The sequence below is a fragment of the Haliotis asinina genome, chromosome 7, assembly GCF_037392515.1.
Source record: "Haliotis asinina isolate JCU_RB_2024 chromosome 7, JCU_Hal_asi_v2, whole genome shotgun sequence".
NCBI lineage: Eukaryota > Metazoa > Mollusca > Gastropoda > Lepetellida > Haliotidae > Haliotis > Haliotis asinina.
The window spans coordinates 50237016-50259426 of record NC_090286.1 but is presented as its reverse complement, the minus strand read 5'-3'; the positions used below and the strand labels follow the sequence as shown (position 1 = coordinate 50259426).

The 22411-nt window shown below is 37.6% G+C and overlaps 1 protein-coding gene across 1 annotated transcript in view; it reads right to left on the bottom strand.

The window, feature by feature from the left end:
- Nucleotides 1-5916: 5916 nt before the first annotated feature.
- Nucleotides 5917-22411, bottom strand: part of LOC137291025 (neuroligin-4, Y-linked-like) — a 74700-nt gene continuing 58205 nt past the window's right edge. Inside the window, exons 9-10 of the mRNA XM_067822281.1 lie at nt 9628-9784; nt 5917-7514 (exon numbers count right to left, since the gene is read on the bottom strand). Of these exons, the coding sequence (XP_067678382.1) occupies nt 7265-7514; nt 9628-9784 (407 nt within the window). The 3' untranslated portion in view covers nt 5917-7264. The remainder of the gene's footprint in view (nt 7515-9627; nt 9785-22411) is intronic.

Genomic DNA, 22411 nt, shown 5'->3' with positions numbered 1-22411 from the left:
TAATCTTGTTACCAACCTGTATTCTGTAATTGCCAATGCCAAAGGTATCCAGTATTTCATATGGCCCTTTCCACTGCAGCAACAGTTTGTTTGAATCAGTGGGCAACAGAATTAATACTTTATCACCAACCTTCATTTTTCTTGGCTTGGACTTCACATCAAAGAACTTTTTGTATTTACATGCTTTCTTTTGAAGTTCTTGCTGTGCTACGTGAATAGTCTCCTCAAGACGGTTTTGAAGATCTAGCACATACTCATATGTGGTTCTTACCTCTGGATTTGGTATATCTCTTGTCCAGATTTCCCTCAGAATCTGTACTGGTCCTCTCACAGTGCGTCCATATAAGAGTTCAAATGGGGCAAAACCCAAACTCTCTTGAGGTACCTCTCGGTAAGCAAATAACAAAGCAGGTACATACCTGTCCCAGTCATTTGGTCGTTCTGCACACATCCGTTTCAGCATCGTCTTCAAGGTTCCATTGAACTTCTCTACTAGGCCATTGCACATTGGATGATAAGGGGAAGTAGTAAGCTGATGTATGGACAATAGTCTACTTACCTCCTTCATCACGCCTGACGTGAACTGGGCTCCCATGTCTGTTAATATCTCCTTGGGGATACCAACCCTACTGAATATCTCGAACAGAGCTTCGGCAACATATTCCGTCTCTACTCTGGGTAAAGCTACTGCTTCTGGGTATCGTGTTGCATAATCAACCACCGTCAGTATATACCTATTACCCTTGTCTGTGACAGGATACAATGGACCAATCAAATCAACAGCTACCCTCTCAAATGGCACTTCAATTAATGGCATTTGTCCCAGTGGTATTTTCCTTACCTTTCCCTTCGGCATGGTACGTTGACAAATATCACAAGACTGAACATGTCTTCTGACATCACCAATTACTCCTGGCCAATAAAACTGTGAGATTACCCTATCTAGAGTCTTCTTGATTCCAAGATGTCCACCCATCAGTGCTTCATGACATACCTTCATTACCTGTGTGCGCAATCCAACCGGTACTACTGCCTGTACAACTTGTTTACCATTGTCCATTTTATTGGAAGTATGCTTCCTATACAGCATATCATTCTCCACAAAGTAAGAGGAAGTACTATGTCGGTTCTCCCTAATCTTACCTTCTTCCACTAATTTTCTTATTTTGTTCAGACTTGAATCCTGATGTTGTAGGGATACGAACTCACCTCGACTCAGTGTCAACCCAACAGGTTCCAATGTCTTCAAGGGTTCCATGCCTACTTGGCGTACTCTTCTCTGGCTCCTTGTCTCTACAGCACCTACTGTTTTAATGTCCTGCTTATCCCACATCAAGTCTGGATCTCCTGGCTCTCTAACTCCGGGAATATTGCCTAATATTAAGTCACAGATTGGTGTGTCCATACATGCTGCTCTCACCATACCCGTGTAAAAGGGCGTATTTACAGTAATCCATGCTACCGGAAGTGTCAAGATCCTGCTATCTGCTAATTTACAAGATTGTGTTTCTGAAGTCAAACATGCATCTTTTACCATTGACCTCCTCACTATTACACCGTTACATCCCGTGTCTCTAAGCACATCTACTGGAGTGTCGTTTACCTTTCCCTGATAAAATGGCATGCGGTGATCTTTGGTAAGCACACTCCCTGAGGCTACATCTGCGTTAGTAACCTCCTCTGAAGTTGCTGCATCACCATCTAGAACTTCATGTATGCAGGGCTCTACTTTTGTGTTATCTGGATGTATTAGAGACATGTTTGTGTTGTCTTCACTCACCTGGATACTTGCCACTTTAAACTTGGGTTTCTTGCACTGTGCTGCCAAATGCCCAGTTTGATTGCAGTTGTAACATGTCCTTTCCTTAATAGGAACAAATTGTTTGGAACAAGTACCATGTTTACCTGATGCGCTACCCTCGACTATTTTCCCTTTGGAAACCTGCTTGTCAGTTTGACCTGGAATAACTGGTCTATTGTATCTTCCATGACTCGTACCTCTAGCTTCTATAAATTGCTCTGCTAGTCTAGCCATTTCCATCGCGTCTTTTGGCTTTCTCTCTCTCAAGAATATACCCAGATCCCTTCCAGTCACATTCAAAATCTGTTCACGCAGCAGCAAATCTCTCACACCTTCGAACGTCTTTTGTGTACCACTTAGTTCAATCCATCTGTTGAAATAGTTCTCAATTCTAACTACAAATTGTGTGAAAATCTCACCTGTTTCAGTTTTAGCAGTCCTAAATTTCTGATGGAATCCATCCTCAGTCATTTCATAGCGTTTAAGTAATGCAGTTTTAACTGCATTGTAATTTTCAGCCTCAAAGGCATTTAACCGGGAGTATACTTCTAAAGCCTTACCTTTCAGCAGAGTACACAGGTAAGCTGCCCAATGGGACGGGTCCCAGCCTTGCGCTGTAGCTACACGTTCAAACCTTTGCAGATATGCATCAATATTGTCATTGTGGTCGTCAAATGGAGGCATTTTAGGCATCTTGGGAATGGCTGCCGATCTATTCTCTCCTACCTGCCCTTCTTGATTTCCTGCCGCACTCTTTTCTAACTTGGCTAGTTCTATTCTTTCATTTGACTGTATTTTACACTTTTCTTTCTCCAATTCTAATCGTTCTCTCTCTCGTTCCCATTCTAACCTTTCTTTCTCCTTTCTTTCCTCCAGTTCTAACTTTTTAATCTCCCGCTCCCTAGCTCTTTCCTCCCGTTCGAGCCTGTCCTTTTCTTTCTCATTCTCCAACTCCATTTGCTCTTTCACAAACACTCTCAAATCATCTTTCTCATACCCTAAACTCTGACCCAGTTTGATAAGTTTGTCAATGTCCATAATTGTCTGTATGAGGGCAAAGCAGGGTACACAAAAAGTCAAACTGTCTGGAATAAATAGGGATCCTACCAAGAATAAAACCGGAGGTGATTTCCCATATATCCCAATGTTCAAAATGTTCACGACGAACCAATGGCCTTAACTGACCAATAACCACAATACACCCTCCACCCTTGAATTCCAAATCATACACTCAAGGACGCAGAAGTGGTGCCGTATGTTCTAACCCTTCTTTATGGACACAAAGATTCTGCAGCGATATACAATCAACAACGCTACATCAAATGCGCTACAGAACACAACTAGGGTTCCCTTTGATAGTGACAAATAATCTAATTATCCCACCGCTGCCACCAAAATGTCACATACCAAAGTAACCACAACAGAAGAATAGTTTGTTTTGCAAAACTTTATTCCTCCCCTTAAGATATAAGTAACCCCAATACCTATACTAAACTAATTCTACAGGTGCAAATACAACTAACTAATCTAATTACCTAACCTAGCTACATATACAGTTCTGTCTACCACTTAAATTGCTAAAGTTCTAATAATACTACTACTACTACTAACTACACTAAAATCCTAATACCCTCACTAATATAGATAATGATTACATATAATCCCAATCAGAAACTAAACAATTGAACTAAATAACAATAAAGGAATTTGCCACTCAGAGAGAACACTTTCTCTTTACAATGTAATCAGAATGTCAGTGCACTTTGGTTCCACTTGGTGACGTCATGGTATTTGTGTGGTATCCCTCACACCCAGGCGATGGTTTCCCTCACGGAGTTTAAGGGGCCTGTGTAATGATTGATGGCTGTGCCATCCACATCTCACATTACTAGGAGATACATGCTCCTTGTACAACAGGGAAGACTCTTGTCTGTCTCCTTACAGGCGGAGATAATACCCCTCTCCTTACTTTAAGGATAACCGGCCAGTTCCGGGACACTACAATACAATATAAGTAACTACAGTTACTCAGTAAGACATGCGTCAATGTCTTATACTTTATGCATGTACTTTACTCCGATTTACATATTTGAAAGTGGAACAGTTTTTGTGGAACGATAACATTCAAATTTTGAATGGCTTTGTGGCTATATAGTGTTACAATATGCACATATATCTAGAAATACTACATCAGTAAAACAATTTCTTGCTACATCTACTCAATCAATAAATACAAAAGTAATAATGATAATAAAAACTTACGCCAGCCAGCGTGAGATGCAATCCCATACAAAAGTTGAACCCATACAGGTGAACACAGTGGTGATTCTGGCTGACTGTGCAGATTACTACCCTTCCTCACTATTTATATTGACCTCCCATACCCAAGCTACTCAACACCTCTCTATTGTTTACAAATTAACACCCCAGCTCTCTGGCCATACCTGGTCACGCTTCCCTGAACATAACCCTGTTCCCATAGTATTACCGAACATAATCTAACAACAACTCCCAACAATATATAACACACTCTAACAATACCATACTACATCTATTTACAGTACCATAAACTAATTATATAAACGAAATCATCTGTGATCTTGACAGTTTCGTAGCCACTTATTACACAACCTTTCGAGGAATCAGAACTTTCTGACTATCCATTTTCTTCAGTCTGTGCATGTTCACGGAGGGGCTGTGTCGTAATACCTGTCATGCCATAGGCGATTAGTGTGTGTGTGTGTGTGTAAGAGAGAGAATGCAGAGAATTTTCATATTGCGATATTTTGCGGTGCAAAAGCATACATTGCGATATGTATTGCAGTATGTTGCTAAAAAAGGTTTTAAAATTTGTTTTGAACAAAACTGCTCATAATCGAGTTAATGTTTGATTAAAACGCAAAAACGAAGAACTTTTCACAGCCAACATTTAGCTGCGCTACATATTGGATTAAAACGGAATGCCGTAATGCCGAGTTTAAAACATTTAACTGTGCGCCAACAAACAGTACTTCAAAAAGTATGTTTTTATTTTCATATGCTAGCGTTCGCGAAGAGTAAAAGTATTATATTCAAAAGCTTTGTGTTTTGAAAGAACGATCAGGCATTCGTGAGTTTCAACCACTGACAGTCAAAGTCAGAAGTAAGACAGATACGTAACCATCTCAGCTTCTGTAAGTGGATTGATAGGTTAGTAGAGAAAAATGCTTGCCATAAAAGGCGACTAAAACTAGACTCATTCACTCACTCACTAGTAGAGAAAAAATGTCGTTATTCTGGCTACAGTTAACTCTTGAAATTCGAAGAAAGAAATTCATCAGGTAGACTGTATATCACCAAGTTTCTAAAATATTTGTGATGGAGTCAGCCAGAACTGCAAAAAACAAACAGGTGCTGATACTAATGAGCACCGCCCCGTCGTACTTGTCCAACCAGATTGCAGCGTATGTCACATGGCAGTCCCAATATGACGGGGTCGAAGGAAACCTCTATTACCTATTAATTCTTGTTTGGAGCTCTGTTGTGTTTTGCCCGCTGTACACCCGTGAAGATCTGGGACAAAACTGGTCTTCAGCAACCTTTGCCTGCTGTAAGAGGCGACTAACGGGATCAGGTAGTTGACACATGTATCGTATCCCAGTTGTGTAGATCGATACTCTTGATGTTGATTAATGGATCGTCTTCGGTGTACCCCACCACCCTGCTTTGCCGATCGCTACGCTACCATCGCATGGAATAGATTAAAACTTCATATAAACATAATCATGGGTGATTTACCTATCGGCCACCTCTCAAGTCACCGAAGAGTTCTTTATTGTTTTTTTCTACAAGTCGACTGAAACCCGATTTTGACCCTCAACTAAACGATCTGGCGGACGATAGCAAGGGCGTAAGGCTGAATAAAAGGGTGTGGTCAAAGCATTCTCATTGTTCGACGCTTGCTATCATCGTCCGCCCAAAAATCTTGACCTTGATGCCCGTTACCCGTTACAGCTTTCTTTAGAGTTACCTCCCTTACTTAGGTGAGAGTCGCGGTAACTAAAGATAGCAGAAGCGGTTATATTTTTATCTACACCCCACGACGCAGAAGGTAAGGAAGGAAAGATAGCAATATATGTACGAACAACCTCTTTATTACAGTGAGAGCGACGTTTCGGTGTAGGTCTGAACAACGCTGAATGTTCACATATTGTACGATTGTTCAAACCATCGCACGCAGTAACTGTTTTGAGTACTCTCATTCATTAATCCGGAAGGAGAGCTCTTGCAGGTTACGGGAAAAGACAAGGTCTGTCGGTAACATAACGTTCGTCATCTTCACGAAATACAGGTGTACAAATTCCATTATCGTTTCACTGTTATTCAGGTTACTGAATCGAAAAAAATCAGGTGATAAACTTTTGACACTGGTGAGTAAACAGGGAAATCCCTTGACTGTAACTGGCATACCCAGACACTGCCTAGAGATGTAAGGGTATGCCCTCACTGTGCCTACTTTTGGAAAATAAGGGATTAAGTTCAATCAAGTGTTAAATTGGCGTAAGGGTGATGAGAGGATTAGGGGCTAATTGGTAGTGGACACTGGGGCCCAACTAGGAGGGGAATTCCATGCCTCCTGACAAGTGAGCTGCAGTTCACCTATCCAACATGATGCAAGCCTTTGGTGAAATATATAATGACTGAAGTCAAAGATACTGTATAACAGCTTATTCTGCATTATTTTCATTCTTCTTGTTACATTCATTCTTGTCATATTACGTCATACATTACGTCAATATAGTCATCATATTACTCTTCAAAACGTCCATCAACATAATAATATTACTCATATTCATTCACAAGGCAGTAAGAACGGCCACACCGTCGGCATACGCGTACACCGATGGAAGTAGTACGCTTCGATGGACGTGGCTTCTTGTTTTTACATGCGTTGATAAATGGACACAGTAACGCCTTGCCATTTAAACTAAGCAGAATGCAAGCACGAATTCGTCGAAAATGTTACTGTTAATGCACGATGAAGGATACATTTTACAATTGCTGAAGTGAACTACCTACTGATATACACTAAAGAATTAATTAAATGGATTCGTAAACAAAATCATCACACATATTTTATGAGACTAAAATCTAGTCTCTGAAATGCACATATTTTACTGAAGAAAGTTCAAAGAAAAACATTAATGCAAAGAAATGGAGCCCTGAGACTTTCTTCAATTTCAGAAACTAAGAGAATGTAGACTTGCCACATTTTCTAGACTTTCATGGACTTTCTTGGATATATTCGCTTCAGGGTCTGTACGACAGACTGATATTTTATAAGACATACGATGAATGATTCAATCATCATTACTTAATTGTGCATTTTCTGTTTGAAAACGATTTTAAGGAGACAAGACTGGAATCGTATCGAGACTGTCCATCCATGCCATGTCCAAATGACACGTGGACTTCCTTGGTAGTTTACTGAAGTGTCAAAGAAAAGACAGTAAATAAAAGTGCAATCAATGGGATTTGACTGTCGACCGAGGCTGAGCTTGGGGAGGCAACCGGCTCCCCGATAATATCGGGAATATCTTTGTTCCAAAACTTCATGTCATCCGGTCTAAGGTCAGACTTCATTACGGAAGTGGAGTCAAGGTAAAGATATCTTCTTTCAGAGGCTGTGAATGGCTCCCATATGACTCCGCCAACTTCAGTAGGTGTGGGGTTCCTGAAACGGTTAAGTAAATGATGCTTTTACGCCGGCGTCTGACCCTTCAAGACATACCGAACGTAAGAAAGTATACACGTGTTTGATCATATTTATAACAATGAAACAAAAAATAATTGTTATTTAATAATGATGTAAGGGCATTAGAGTAGCACCTTACGTTGCAGTGTTTGTGCAACTGTTTACAAGCGATAGTTTGGTGTAATTTTTTTTCCACTGTAAACCTTTCCCCGGTTTAAGAGGTTGCAACGATCTACGTCCTCAAAGTGTAGACTATCACCCACGTCACAAAATGCTGTCCCAAGAATCTCAACAGTTTCTTCTTGTGACAAGAAGGGGACAGTGTTGAGCTATCCTGCCCCCGATTTTCAAAGGCAATAGTTTCAGTAAAACTCTGACAAGTGTTGCGATATTTCTGCTAAATGTTGAATGGAATTGAATACAATTCTAAGCATGTCATTCATTTGAAAATTACCGTCTTCTTAGAGATACAGAAACGAAACAAACTTCCTCCGTCCGTGGTGACTGCCACAATGCCGGTGTTATTGAACAAGGCACTAATGTGTCAGAATCAACCGACATCCTTGACTGAATGTCCAGTTTGTAACCACACCTTTTACCCACATCGATGACGCAATTTGAAATACTTGATATAGATCACTAATTCACGTTGTCTTATATGAATGAACATATATCACTAACTCACATCGTCTTCCATCAGTGAACACAATCACTAACTCACATCGTCTTCTATGAGGGAACTTAGATCACTAACTCAGATCGTCTTCTATGAGTGAACATAGATCACTAACTCACATCGTCTTCTATCAGTGAACATAGATCACTAACTCACATCGTGTTCTATCAGTGAACATAGATCACTAACTCACATCGTCTTCTATGAGGGAACTTAGATCACTAACTCAGATCGTCTTCTATGAGTGAACACAGATCACTAACTCACATCGTCTTCTATCAGTGAACATAGATCACTAACTCAGATCGTCTTCTATCAGTGAACATAGATCACTAACTCACATCGTCTTCTATCAGTGAACATAGATCACTAACTCAGATCGTCTTCTATGAGTGAACATAGATCACTAACTCACATCGTCTTCTATCAGTGAACTTAGATCACTAACTCAGATCGTCTTCTATGAGTGAACATAGATCACTAACTCACATCGTCTTCTATGAGTGAACATAGATCACTAACTCACATCGTCTTCTATGAGTGAACACAGATCACTAACTCAGATCGTCTTCTATGAGTGAACATAGATCACTAACTCAGATCGTCTTCTATGAGTGAACATAGATCACTAACTCACATCGTCTTCTATCAGTGAACATAGATCGCTAACTCACATCTTCTTCTATGAGTGAACATAGATCACTAACTCACATCGTCTTCTATCAGTGAACATAGATCACTAACTCACATCGTCTTCTATCAGTGAATATAGATCACTAACTCACATCGTCTTCTATCAGTGAACTTAGATCACTAACTCAGATCGTCTTCTATGAGTGAACATAGATCACTAACTCACATCGTGTTCTATCAGTGAACATAGATCACTAACTCAGATCGTCTTCTATCAGTGAACATAGATCACTAACTCACATCGTCTTCTATCAGTGAACTTAGATCACTAACTCACATCGTCTTCTATCAGTGAACATAGATCACTAACTCAGATCGTCTTCTATCAGTGAACTTAGATCACTAACTCACATCGTCTTCTATGAGTGAACATAGATCACTAACTCACATCGTCTTCTATCAGTGAACATAGATCACTAACTCAGATCGTCTTCTATGAGTGAACATAGATCACTAACTCACATCTTCTTCTATGAGTGAACATAGATCACTAACTCACATCGTCTTCTATCAGTGAACATAGATCACTAACTCACATCTTCTTCTATGAGTGAACAGAGATCGCTAACATCGTCTTCTATGAGTGAACATAAACCACTATCTCACGTCGTCTTCTGCTACGGGAACACGCCTCATGAAGTCAGAGCCTTCCACTTAGGAATGCCAGCGTTTTGTAACCGTGGAAATGAATATGTTGAGGAAATAATGAAAGACAGAACGTACCCGTATTTGACAAAATTGACGGTCATGTTCATGACGACTCGACTGAATTCCTTGTCTGCTTCAGTCCAACTCCATGTCCATCTCCAGCTGTAACCCCCTGGCCCAATAATGGGCACGCCGAACGTGTACAAGAGAAGTCCGATATTGTGGCTTGTACCTGTATGCAGAGGCGACATTAGAACTCGTGTAGTTGAAAACAAATTCTGACGTAAATATAAAACACTAACGCTCGAGAATTATTAGTTTCGACTATCTGCCGCAGGAGACTGGGTGTAAAGAGGAAAATAGTGATGAAGAACTACTTTAAGAGAACTCCGAAAATCAGTGACGAGCCCAAGAAAGTTCCGGATTAAACATGATTTTAAGAAGAAATTTTCAGCGACACTGACACATGCTTTTAAGCCTATATGAATAGGCTCAGGAACTTGATACTCAGTATCGATAATATAGAACCGATCGCTAATATACCCCACATTGTATATGAATAGGCTCAGGAACTTGATAAAGTAAGGCTGATCAAGAATATATCTTAAATTGTATATGAATAGGGTTAGGAACTCGATGCTCTATATACATAATGTAAGGCTGATCAAGAACATATCTCATATTGGATATGAATGGGGTTAGGAGCTCGATGCTCTATATACATAATGTAAGGCTGATCAAGAACATATCTCATATTGGATATGAATGGGGTTAGGAGCTCGATGCTCTATATACATAATGTAAGGCTGATCAAGAACATATCTCATATTGGATATGAATGGGATTAGGAGCTCGATGCTCTATATACATAATGTAAGGCTGATCAAGAACATATCTCATATTGGATATGAATGGGATTAGGAGCTCGATGCTCTATATACATAATGTAAGGCTGATCAAGAACATATCTCATATTGGATATGAATGGAGTTAGGAGCTCGATGCTCTATATACATGTACATAATGTAAGGCTGATCAAGAACATATCTCATATTGGATATGAATGGGGTTAGGAGCTCGATGCTCTATATACATAATGTAAGGCTGATCAAGAATATATCTCATATTGGATATGAATGGGGTTAGGAGCTCGATGCTCTATATACATAATGTAAGGCTGATCAAGAATATATCTCATATTGGATATGAATGGGATAAGGAGCTCGATGCTCTATGTACATAATGTAAGGCTGATCAAGAATATATCTCATATTGGATATCAATAGGGTTAGGAGCTCGATGCTCTATATACATAATGTAAGGCTGATGAAGAATATATCTCATATTGGATATGAATGGAGTTAGGAGCTCGATGCTCTATATACATAATGTAAGACTGATCAAGAATATATCTCATATTGGATATGAATGGGGTTAGGAGCTCGATGCTCTATATACATAATGTAAGGCTGATCAAGAATATATCTCATATTGGATATGAATGGGGTTAGGAGCTCGATGCTCTATATACATGATGTAAGGTTGATCAAGAATATATCTCATATTGGATATCAATAGGGTTAGGAGCTCGATGCTCTATATACATAATGTAAGGCTGATGAAGAATATATCTCATATTGGATATGAATGGAGTTAGGAGCTCGATGCTCTATATACATAATGTAAGACTGATCAAGAACATATCTCGTATTGGATATGAATGGGGTTAGGAGCTCGATGCTTTATATACATAATGTAAGGCTGATCAAGAACATATCTCATATTGGATATGAAAGGGGTTAGGAGCTCGATGTTCTATATACATGATGTAAGACTCATCAAGACTATATCTCATATTGGATATGAATGGGATTAGGAGCTCGATGCTCTATATACATAATGTAAGGCTGATCAAGAATATATCTCATATTGGATATGAATGGGATTAGGAGCTCGATTCTCTATGTACATAATGTAAGGCTGATCAAGAACATATCTCATATTGGATATGAATGGGGTTAGGAGCTCGATGCTCTATATACATAATGTAAGGCTGATCAAGAATATATCTCATATTGGATATGAATGGGATTAGGAGCTCGATGCTCTATATACATGATGTAAGGCTGATCAAGAATATATCTCATATTGGATATGAATGGGGTTAGGAGCTCGATGCTCTATATACATAATGTAAGGCTGATCAAGAATATATCTCATATTGGATATGAATGGGATTAGGAGCTCGATGCTCTATATACATGATGTAAGGTTGATCAAGAATATATCTCATATTGGATATGAATGGGGTTAGGAGCTCGATGCTCTATATACATGATGTAAGGTTGATCAAGAATACATCTCATATTGGATATGAATGGGATTAGGAGCTCGATGCTCTATATACATGATGTAAGGCTGATCAAGAACATATCTCATATTGGATATGAATGGGGTTAGGAGCTCGATGCTCTATATACATAATGTAAGGCTGATCAAGAATATATCTCATATTGGATATGAATGGAGTTAGGAGCTCGATGCTCTATATACATGATTTAAGGCTGATCAAGAATATATCTCATATTGGATATGAATGGAGTTAGGAGCTCGATGCTCTATATACATAATGTAAGACTGATCAAGAACATATCTCATATTGGATGTGAATGGGGTTAGGAGCTCGATGCTCTATATACATAATGTAAGGCTGATCAAGAATATATCTCATATTGGATATGAATGGAGTTAGGAGCTCGATGCTCTATATACATAATGTAAGGCTGATCAAGAATATATCTCATATTGGATATGAATGGAGTTAGGAGCTCGATGCTCTATATACATGATTTAAGGCTGATCAAGAATATATCTCATATTGGATATGAATGGGATTAGGAGCTCGATGCTCTATATACATGTACATAATGTAAGGCTGATCAAGAACATATCTCATATTGGATATGAATGGGGTTAGGAGCTCGATGCTCTATATACATAATGTAAGGCTGATCAAGAATATATCTCATATTGGATATGAATGGGGTTAGGAGCTCGATGCTCTATATACATAATGTAAGGCTGATCAAGAATATATCTCATATTGGATATGAATGGAGTTAGGAGCTCGATGCTCTATATACATGATTTAAGGCTGATCAAGAATATATCTCATATTGGATATGAATGGGGTAAGGAGCTCGATGCTCTATATACATGTACATAATGTAAGGCTGATCAAGAACATATCTCATATTGGATATGAATGGGGTTAGGAGCTCGATGCTCTATATACATAATGTAAGGCTGATCAAGAATATATCTCATATTGGATATGAATGGGATTAGGAGCTCGATGCTCTCTATATATAATGTAAGGCTGATCAAGAACATATCTCATATTGGATATGAATGGGATTAGGAGCTCGATGCTCTATATACATAATGTAAGGCTGATCAAGAACATATCTCATATTGGATATGAATGGGGTTAGGAGCTCGATGTTCTATATACATGATGTAAGACTCATCAAGAATATATCTCATATTGGATATGAATGGGATTAGGAGCTCGATGCTCTATATACATAATGTAAGGCTGATCAAGAATATATCTCATATTGGATATGAATGGGATTAGGAGCTCGATGCTCTATATACATAATGTAAGGCTGATCAAGAACATATCTCATATTGGATATGAATGGGGTTAGGAGCTCGATGCTCTATATACATAATGTAAGGCTGATCAAGAATATATCTCATATTGGATATGAATGGGATTAGGAGCTCGATGCTCTATATACATGATGTAAGGCTGATGAAGAATATATCTCATATTGGATATGAATGGGGTTAGGAGCTCGATGCTCTATATACATAATGTAAGGCTGATCAAGAATATATCTCACATTGGATATGAATGGGATTAGGAGTTCGATGCTCTATATACATGATGTAAGGTTGATCAAGAATATATGTCATATTGGACATGAATGGGGTTAGGAGCTCGATGCTCTATATACATGATGTAAGGTTGATCAAGAATATATCTCATATTGGATATGAATGGGATTAGGAGCTCGATGCTCTATATACATAATGTAAGGCTGATCAAGAATATATCTCATATTGGATATGAATGGGGTTAGGAGCTCGATGCTCTATATACATAATGTAAGGCTGATCAAGAATATATCTCATATTGGATATGAATGGAGTTAGGAGCTCGATGCTCTATATACATAATGTAAGGCTGATCAAGAATATATCTCATATTGGATATGAATGGAGTTAGGAGCTCGATGCTCTATATACATGATTTAAGGCTGATCAAGAATATATCTCATATTGGATATGAATGGGGTTAGGAGCTCGATGCTCTACATACATGTACATAATGTAAGGCTGATCAAGAACATATCTCATATTGGATATGAATGGGGTTAGGAGCTCGATGCTCTATATACATAATGTAAGGCTGATCAAGAATATATCTCATATTGGATATGAATGGGATTAGGAGCTCGATGCTCTATATACATAATGTAAGGCTGATCAAGAATATATCTCATATTGGATATGAATGGGATTAGGAGCTCGATGCTCTATATATATAATGTAAGGCTGATCAAGAACATATCTCATATTGGATATGAATGGGATTAGGAGCTCGATGCTCTATATACATGATGTAAGGCTGATCAAGAACATATCTCATATTGGATATGAATGGGGTTAGGAGCTCGATGCTCTATATATATGATGTAAGGTTGATCAAGAATATATCTCATATTGGATATGAATGGGGTTAGGAGCTCGATGCTCTATATACATAATGTAAGGCTGATGAAGAATATATCTCATATTGGATATGAATGGATTTAGGAGCTCGATGCTCTATATACATAATGTAAGACTGATCAAGAACATATCTCGTATTGGATGTGAATGGGGTTAGGAGCTCGATGCTCTATATACATAATGTAAGGCTGATCAAGAACATATCTCATATTGGATATGAATGGGGTTAGGAGCTCGATGCTCTATATACATGATGTAAGACTCATCAAGAATATATCTCATATTGGATATGAATGGGATTAGGAGCTCGATGCTCTATATACATGATGTAAGGCTGATCAAGAATATATCTCATATTGGATATGAATGGAGTTAGGAGGTCGATGCTCTATATACATAATGTAAGGCTGATCAAGAATATATCTCATATTGGATATGAATGGAGTTAGGAGCTCGATGTTCTATATACATGATTTAAGGCTGATCAAGAATATATCTCATATTGGATATGAATGGGGTTAGGAGCTCGATGCTCTATATACATGTACATAATGTAAGGCTGATCAAGAACATATCTCATATTGGATATGAATGGGGTTAGGAGCTCGATGCTCTATATACATAATGTAAGGCTGATCAAGAATATATCTCATATTGGATATGAATGGGGTTAGGAGCTCGATGCTCTATATACATAATGTAAGGCTGATCAAGAATATATCTCATATTGGATATGAATGGAGTTAGGAGCTCGATGCTCTATATACATGATTTAAGGCTGATCAAGAATATATCTCATATTGGATATGAATGGGGTTAGGAGCTCGATGCTCTATATACATGTACATAATGTAAGGCTAATCAAGAACATATCTCATATTGGATATGAATGGGGTTAGGAGCTCGATGCTCTATATACATAATGTAAGGCTGATCAAGAATATATCTCATATTGGATATGAATGGGATTAGGAGCTCGATGCTCTATATACATAATGTAAGGCTGATCAAGAATATATCTCATATTGGATATGAATGGGATTAGGAGCTCGATGCTCTCTATGTATAATGTAAGGCTGATCAAGAACATATCTCATATTGGATATGAATGGGATTAGGAGCTCGATGCTCTATATACATAATGTAAGGCTGATCAAGAACATATCTCATATTGGATATGAATGGAGTTAGGAGCTCGATGCTCTATATACATAATGTAAGGCTGATCAAGAACATATCTCATATTGGATATGAATGGGGTTAGGAGCTCGATGCTCTATATACATGATGTAAGACTCATCAAGAATATATCTCATATTGGATATGAATGGGATTAGGAGCTCGATGCTCTATATACATGATGTAAGGCTGATCAAGAATATATCTCATATTGGATATGAATGGAGTTAGGAGGTCGATGCTCTATATACATAATGTAAGGCTGATCAAGAACATATCTCATATTGGATATGAATGGGATTAGGAGCTCGATGCTCTATATACATGATGTAAGGCTGATCAAGAACATATCTCATATTGGATATGAATGGGGTTAGGAGCTCGATGCTCTATATATATGATGTAAGGTTGATCAAGAATATATCTCATATTGGATATGAATGGGGTTAGGAGCTCGATGCTCTATATACATAATGTAAGGCTGATGAAGAATATATCTCATATTGGATATGAATGGATTTAGGAGCTCGATGCTCTATATACATAATGTAAGACTGATCAAGAACATATCTCGTATTGGATGTGAATGGGGTTAGGAGCTCGATGCTCTATATACATAATGTAAGGCTGATCAAGAACATATCTCATATTGGATATGAATGGGGTTAGGAGCTCGATGCTCTATATACATGATGTAAGACTCATCAAGAATATATCTCATATTGGATATGAATGGGATTAGGAGCTCGATGCTCTATATACATGATGTAAGGCTGATCAAGAATATATCTCATATTGGATATGAATGGAGTTAGGAGGTCGATGCTCTATATACATAATGTAAGGCTGATCAAGAATATATCTCATATTGGATATGAATGGAGTTAGGAGCTCGATGTTCTATATACATGATTTAAGGCTGATCAAGAATATATCTCATATTGGATATGAATGGGGTTAGGAGCTCGATGCTCTATATACATGTACATAATGTAAGGCTGATCAAGAACATATCTCATATTGGATATGAATGGGGTTAGGAGCTCGATGCTCTATATACATAATGTAAGGCTGATCAAGAATATATCTCATATTGGATATGAATGGGGTTAGGAGCTCGATGCTCTATATACATAATGTAAGGCTGATCAAGAATATATCTCATATTGGATATGAATGGAGTTAGGAGCTCGATGCTCTATATACATGATTTAAGGCTGATCAAGAATATATCTCATATTGGATATGAATGGGGTTAGGAGCTCGATGCTCTATATACATGTACATAATGTAAGGCTGATCAAGAACATATCTCATATTGGATATGAATGGGGTTAGGAGCTCGATGCTCTATATACATAATGTAAGGCTGATCAAGAATATATCTCATATTGGATATGAATGGGATTAGGAGCTCGATGCTCTATATACATAATGTAAGGCTGATCAAGAATATATCTCATATTGGATATGAATGGGATTAGGAGCTCGATGCTCTCTATGTATAATGTAAGGCTGATCAAGAACATATCTCATATTGGATATGAATGGGATTAGGAGCTCGATGCTCTATATACATAATGTAAGGCTGATCAAGAACATATCTCATATTGGATATGAATGGAGTTAGGAGCTCGATGCTCTATATACATGATGTAAGGCTGATCAAGAACATATCTCATATTGGATATGAATGGGATTAGGAGCTCGATGCTCTATATACATAATGTAAGGCTGATCAAGAATATATCTCATATTGGATATGAATGGAGTTAGGAGCTCGATGCTCTATATACATAATGTAAGGTTGATCAAGAATATATCTCATATTGGATATGAATAGAGTTAGGAGCTCGATGCTCTATATACATAATGTAAGGCTGATCAAGAATATATCTCATATTGGATATGAATGGAGTTAGGAGCTCGATGCTCTATATACATGATGTAAGGCTGATGAAGAATATATCTCATATTGGATATGAATGGAGGTAGGAGCTCGATGCTCTATATACATGATTCAAGGCTGATCAAGAATATATCTCATATTGGATATGAATGGGGTTAGGAGCTCGATGCTCTATATACATGTACATAATGAAAGGCTGATCAAGAACATATCTCATATTGGATGTGAATGGGGTTAGGAGCTCGATGCTCTATATACATAATGTAAGGCTGATCAAGAATATATCTCATATTGGATATGAATGGGGTTAGGAGCTCGATGCTCTATATACATAATGTAAGGCTGATCAAGAATATATCTCATATTGGATATGAATGGGATTAGGAGCTCGATGCTCTATATATATATTGTAAGGCTGATCAAGAACATATCTCATATTGGATATGAATGGGGTTAGGAGCTCGATGCTCTATATACATAATGTAAGGCTGATCAAGAATATATCTCATATTGGATATGAATGGGGTTAGGAGCTCGATGCTCTATATACATGATGTAAGGCTGATGAAGAATATATCTCATATTGGATATGAATGGGATTAGGAGCTCGATGCTCTATATACATGATGTATGGCTGATCAAGAACATATCTCATATTGGATATAAATGGGGTTAGGAGCTCGATGCTCTATATACATGATGTAAGTTTGATCAAGAATATATCTCATATTGGATATGAATGGGGTTAGGAGCTCGATGCTCTATATACATAATGTAAGGCTGATCAAGAATATATCTCATATTGGATATGAATGGAGTTAGGAGCTCGATGCTCTATATACATAATGTAAGACTGATCAAGAACATATCTCATATTGGATATGAATGGGGTTAGGAGCTCGATGCTCTATATACATAATGTAAGACTGATCAAAAACATATCTCATATTGGATATGAATGGGGTTAGGAGCTCGATGCTCTATATACATGATGTAAGGCTCATCAAGAATATATCTCATATTGGATATGAATGGGATTAGGAGCTCGATGCTCTATATACATAATGTAAGGCTGATCAAGAATATATCTCATATTGGATATGAATGGGATTAGGAGCTCGATGCTCTATATACATGATGTAAGGCTGATCAAGAACATATCTCATATTGGATATGAATGGAGTTAGGAGCTCGATGCTCTATATACATAATGTAAGGCTGATCAAGAATATATCTCATATTGGATATGAATGGAGTTAGGAGCTCGATGCTCTATATACATAATGTAAGGCTGATCAAGAATATATCTCATATTGGATATGAATGGAGTTAGGAGCTCGATGCTCTATATACATGATTTAAGGCTGATCAAGAATACATCTCATATTGGATATGAATGGGGTTAGGAGCTCGATGCTCTATATACATGTACATAATGAAAGGCTGATCAAGAACATATCTCATATTGGATGTGAATGGGGTTAGGAGCTCGATGCTCTATATACATAATGTAAGGCTGATCAAGAATATATCTCATATTGGATATGAATGGGGTTAGGAGCTCGATGCTCTATATACATAATGTAAGGCTGATCAAGAATATATCTCATATTGGATATGAATGGGATTAGGAGCTCGATGCTCTATATATATATTGTAAGGCTGATCAAGAACATATCTCATATTGGATATGAATGGGGTTAGGAGCTCGATGCTCTATATACATAATGTAAGGCTGATCAAGAATATATCTCATATTGGATATGAATGGGGTTAGGAGCTCGATGCTCTACATACATGTACATAATGAAAGGCTGATCAAGAACATATCTCATATTGGATGTGAATGGGGTTAGGAGCTCGATGCTCTATATACATGATTTAAGGCTGATCAAGAATATATCTCATATTGGATATGAATGGGGTTAGGAGCTCGATGCTCTATATACATGTACATAATGTAAGGCTGATCAAGAACATATCTCATATTGGATGTGAATGGGGTTAGGAGCTCGATGCTCTATATACATAATGTAAGGCTGATCAAGAATATATCTCATATTGGATATGAATGGGGTTAGGAGCTCGATGCTCTATATACATAATGTAAGGCTGATCAAGAATATATCTCATATTGGATATGAATGGAGTTAGGAGCTCGATGCTCTATATACATGATGTAAGGCTGATCAAGAATATATCTCATATTGGATATGAATGGGGTTAGGAGCTCGATGCTCTATATACATGTACATAATGTAAGGCTGATCAAGAACATATCTCATATTGGATATGAATGGGGTTAGGAGCTCGATGCTCTATATACATAATGTAAGGCTGATCAAGAATATATCTCATATTGGATATGAATGGGATTAGGAGCTCGATGCTCTATATACATAATGTAAGGCTGATCAAGAATATATCTCATATTGGATATGAATGGGATTAGGAGCTCGATGCTCTCTATATATAATGTAAGGCTGATCAAGAACATATCTCATATTGGATATGAATGGGATTAGGAGCTCGATGCTCTATATACATAATGTAAGGCTGATCAAGAACATATCTCATATTGGATATGAATGGAGTTAGGAGCTCGATGCTCTATATACATGATGTAAGGCTGATCAAGAACATATCTCATATTGGATATGAATGGGATTAGGAGCTCGATGCTCTATATACATAATGTAAGGCTGATCAAGAATATATCTCATATTGGATATGAATGGAGTTAGGAGCTCGATGCTCTATATACATAATGTAAGGTTGATCAAGAATATATCTCATATTGGATATGAATAGAGTTAGGAGCTCGATGCTCTATATACATAATGTAAGGCTGATCAAGAATATATCTCATATTGGATATGAATGGAGTTAGGAGCTCGATGCTCTATATACATGATGTAAGGCTGATGAAGAATATATCTCATATTGGATATGAATGGAGGTAGGAGCTCGATGCTCTATATACATGATTCAAGGCTGATCAAGAATATATCTCATATTGGATATGAATGGGGTTAGGAGCTCGATGCTCTATATACATGTACATAATGAAAGGCTGATCAAGAACATATCTCATATTGGATGTGAATGGGGTTAGGAGCTCGATGCTCTATATACATAATGTAAGGCTGATCAAGAATATATCTCATATTGGATATGAATGGGGTTAGGAGCTCGATGCTCTATATACATAATGTAAGGCTGATCAAGAATATATCTCATATTGGATATGAATGGGATTAGGAGCTCGATGCTCTATATACATGATGTAACGCTGATCAAGAATATATCTTAAATTGTATATGAATAGGGTTAGGAACTCGATGCTTTATATACATAATGTAAGGCTGATCAAGAATATATCTCATATTGGATATGAATGGGGTTAGGAGCTCGATGCTCTATATACATGATGTAAGGCTGATGAAGAATATATCTCATATTGGATATGAATGGGATTAGGAGCTCGATGCTCTATATACATGATGTATGGCTGATCAAGAACATATCTCATATTGGAGATAAATGGGGTTAGGAGCTCGATGCTCTATATACATGATGTAAGTTTGATCAAGAATATATCTCATATTGGATATGAATGGGGTTAGGAGCTCGATGCTCTATATACATAATGTAAGGCTGATCAAGAATATATCTCATATTGGATATGAATGGAGTTAGGAGCTCGATGCTCTATATACATAATGTAAGACTGATCAAGAACATATCTCATATTGGATATGAATGGGGTTAGGAGCTCGATGCTCTATATACATAATGTAAGGCTGATCAAGAATATATCTCATATTGGATATGAATGGGGTTAGGAGCTCGATGCTCTATATACATGTACATAATGAAAGGCTGATCAAGAACATATCTCATATTGGATGTGAATGGGGTTAGGAGCTCGATGCTCTATATACATGATTTAAGGCTGATCAAGAATATATCTCATATTGGATATGAATGGGGTTAGGAGCTCGATGCTCTATATATATATTGTAAGGCTGATCAAGAACATATCTCATATTGGATGTGAATGGGGTTAGGAGCTCGGTGCTCTATATACATAATGTAAGGCTGATCAAGAATATATCTCATATTGGATATGAATGGGGTTAGGAGCTCGATGCTCTATATACATAATGTAAGGCTGATCAAGAATATATCTCATATTGGATATGAATGGGATTAGGAGCTCGATGCTCTATATATATATTGTAAGGCTGATCAAGAACATATCTCATATTGGATATGAATGGGGTTAGGAGCTCGATGCTCTATATACATAATGTAAGGCTGATCAAGAATATATCTCATATTGGATATGAATGGGGTTAGGAGCTCGATGCTCTATATACATAATGTAAGGCTGATCAAGAATATATCTCATATTGGATATGAATGGAGTTAGGAGCTCGATGCTCTATATACATAATGTAAGACTGATCAAGAACATATCTCATATTGGATATGAATGGGGTTAGGAGCTCGATGCTCTATATACATAATGTAAGGCTGATCAAGAATATATCTCATATTGGATATGAATGGGGTTAGGAGCTCGATGCTCTATATACATGTACATAATGAAAGGCTGATCAAGAACATATCTCATATTGGATGTGAATGGGGTTAGGAGCTCGATGCTCTATATACATGATTTAAGGCTGATCAAGAATATATCTCATATTGGATATGAATGGGGTTAGGAGCTCGATGCTCTATATATATATTGTAAGGCTGATCAAGAACATATCTCATATTGGATGTGAATGGGGTTAGGAGCTCGGTGCTCTATATACATAATGTAAGGCTGATCAAGAATATATCTCATATTGGATATGAATGGGGTTAGGAGCTCGATGCTCTATATACATAATGTAAGGCTGATCAAGAATATATCTCATATTGGATATGAATGGGATTAGGAGCTCGATGCTCTAT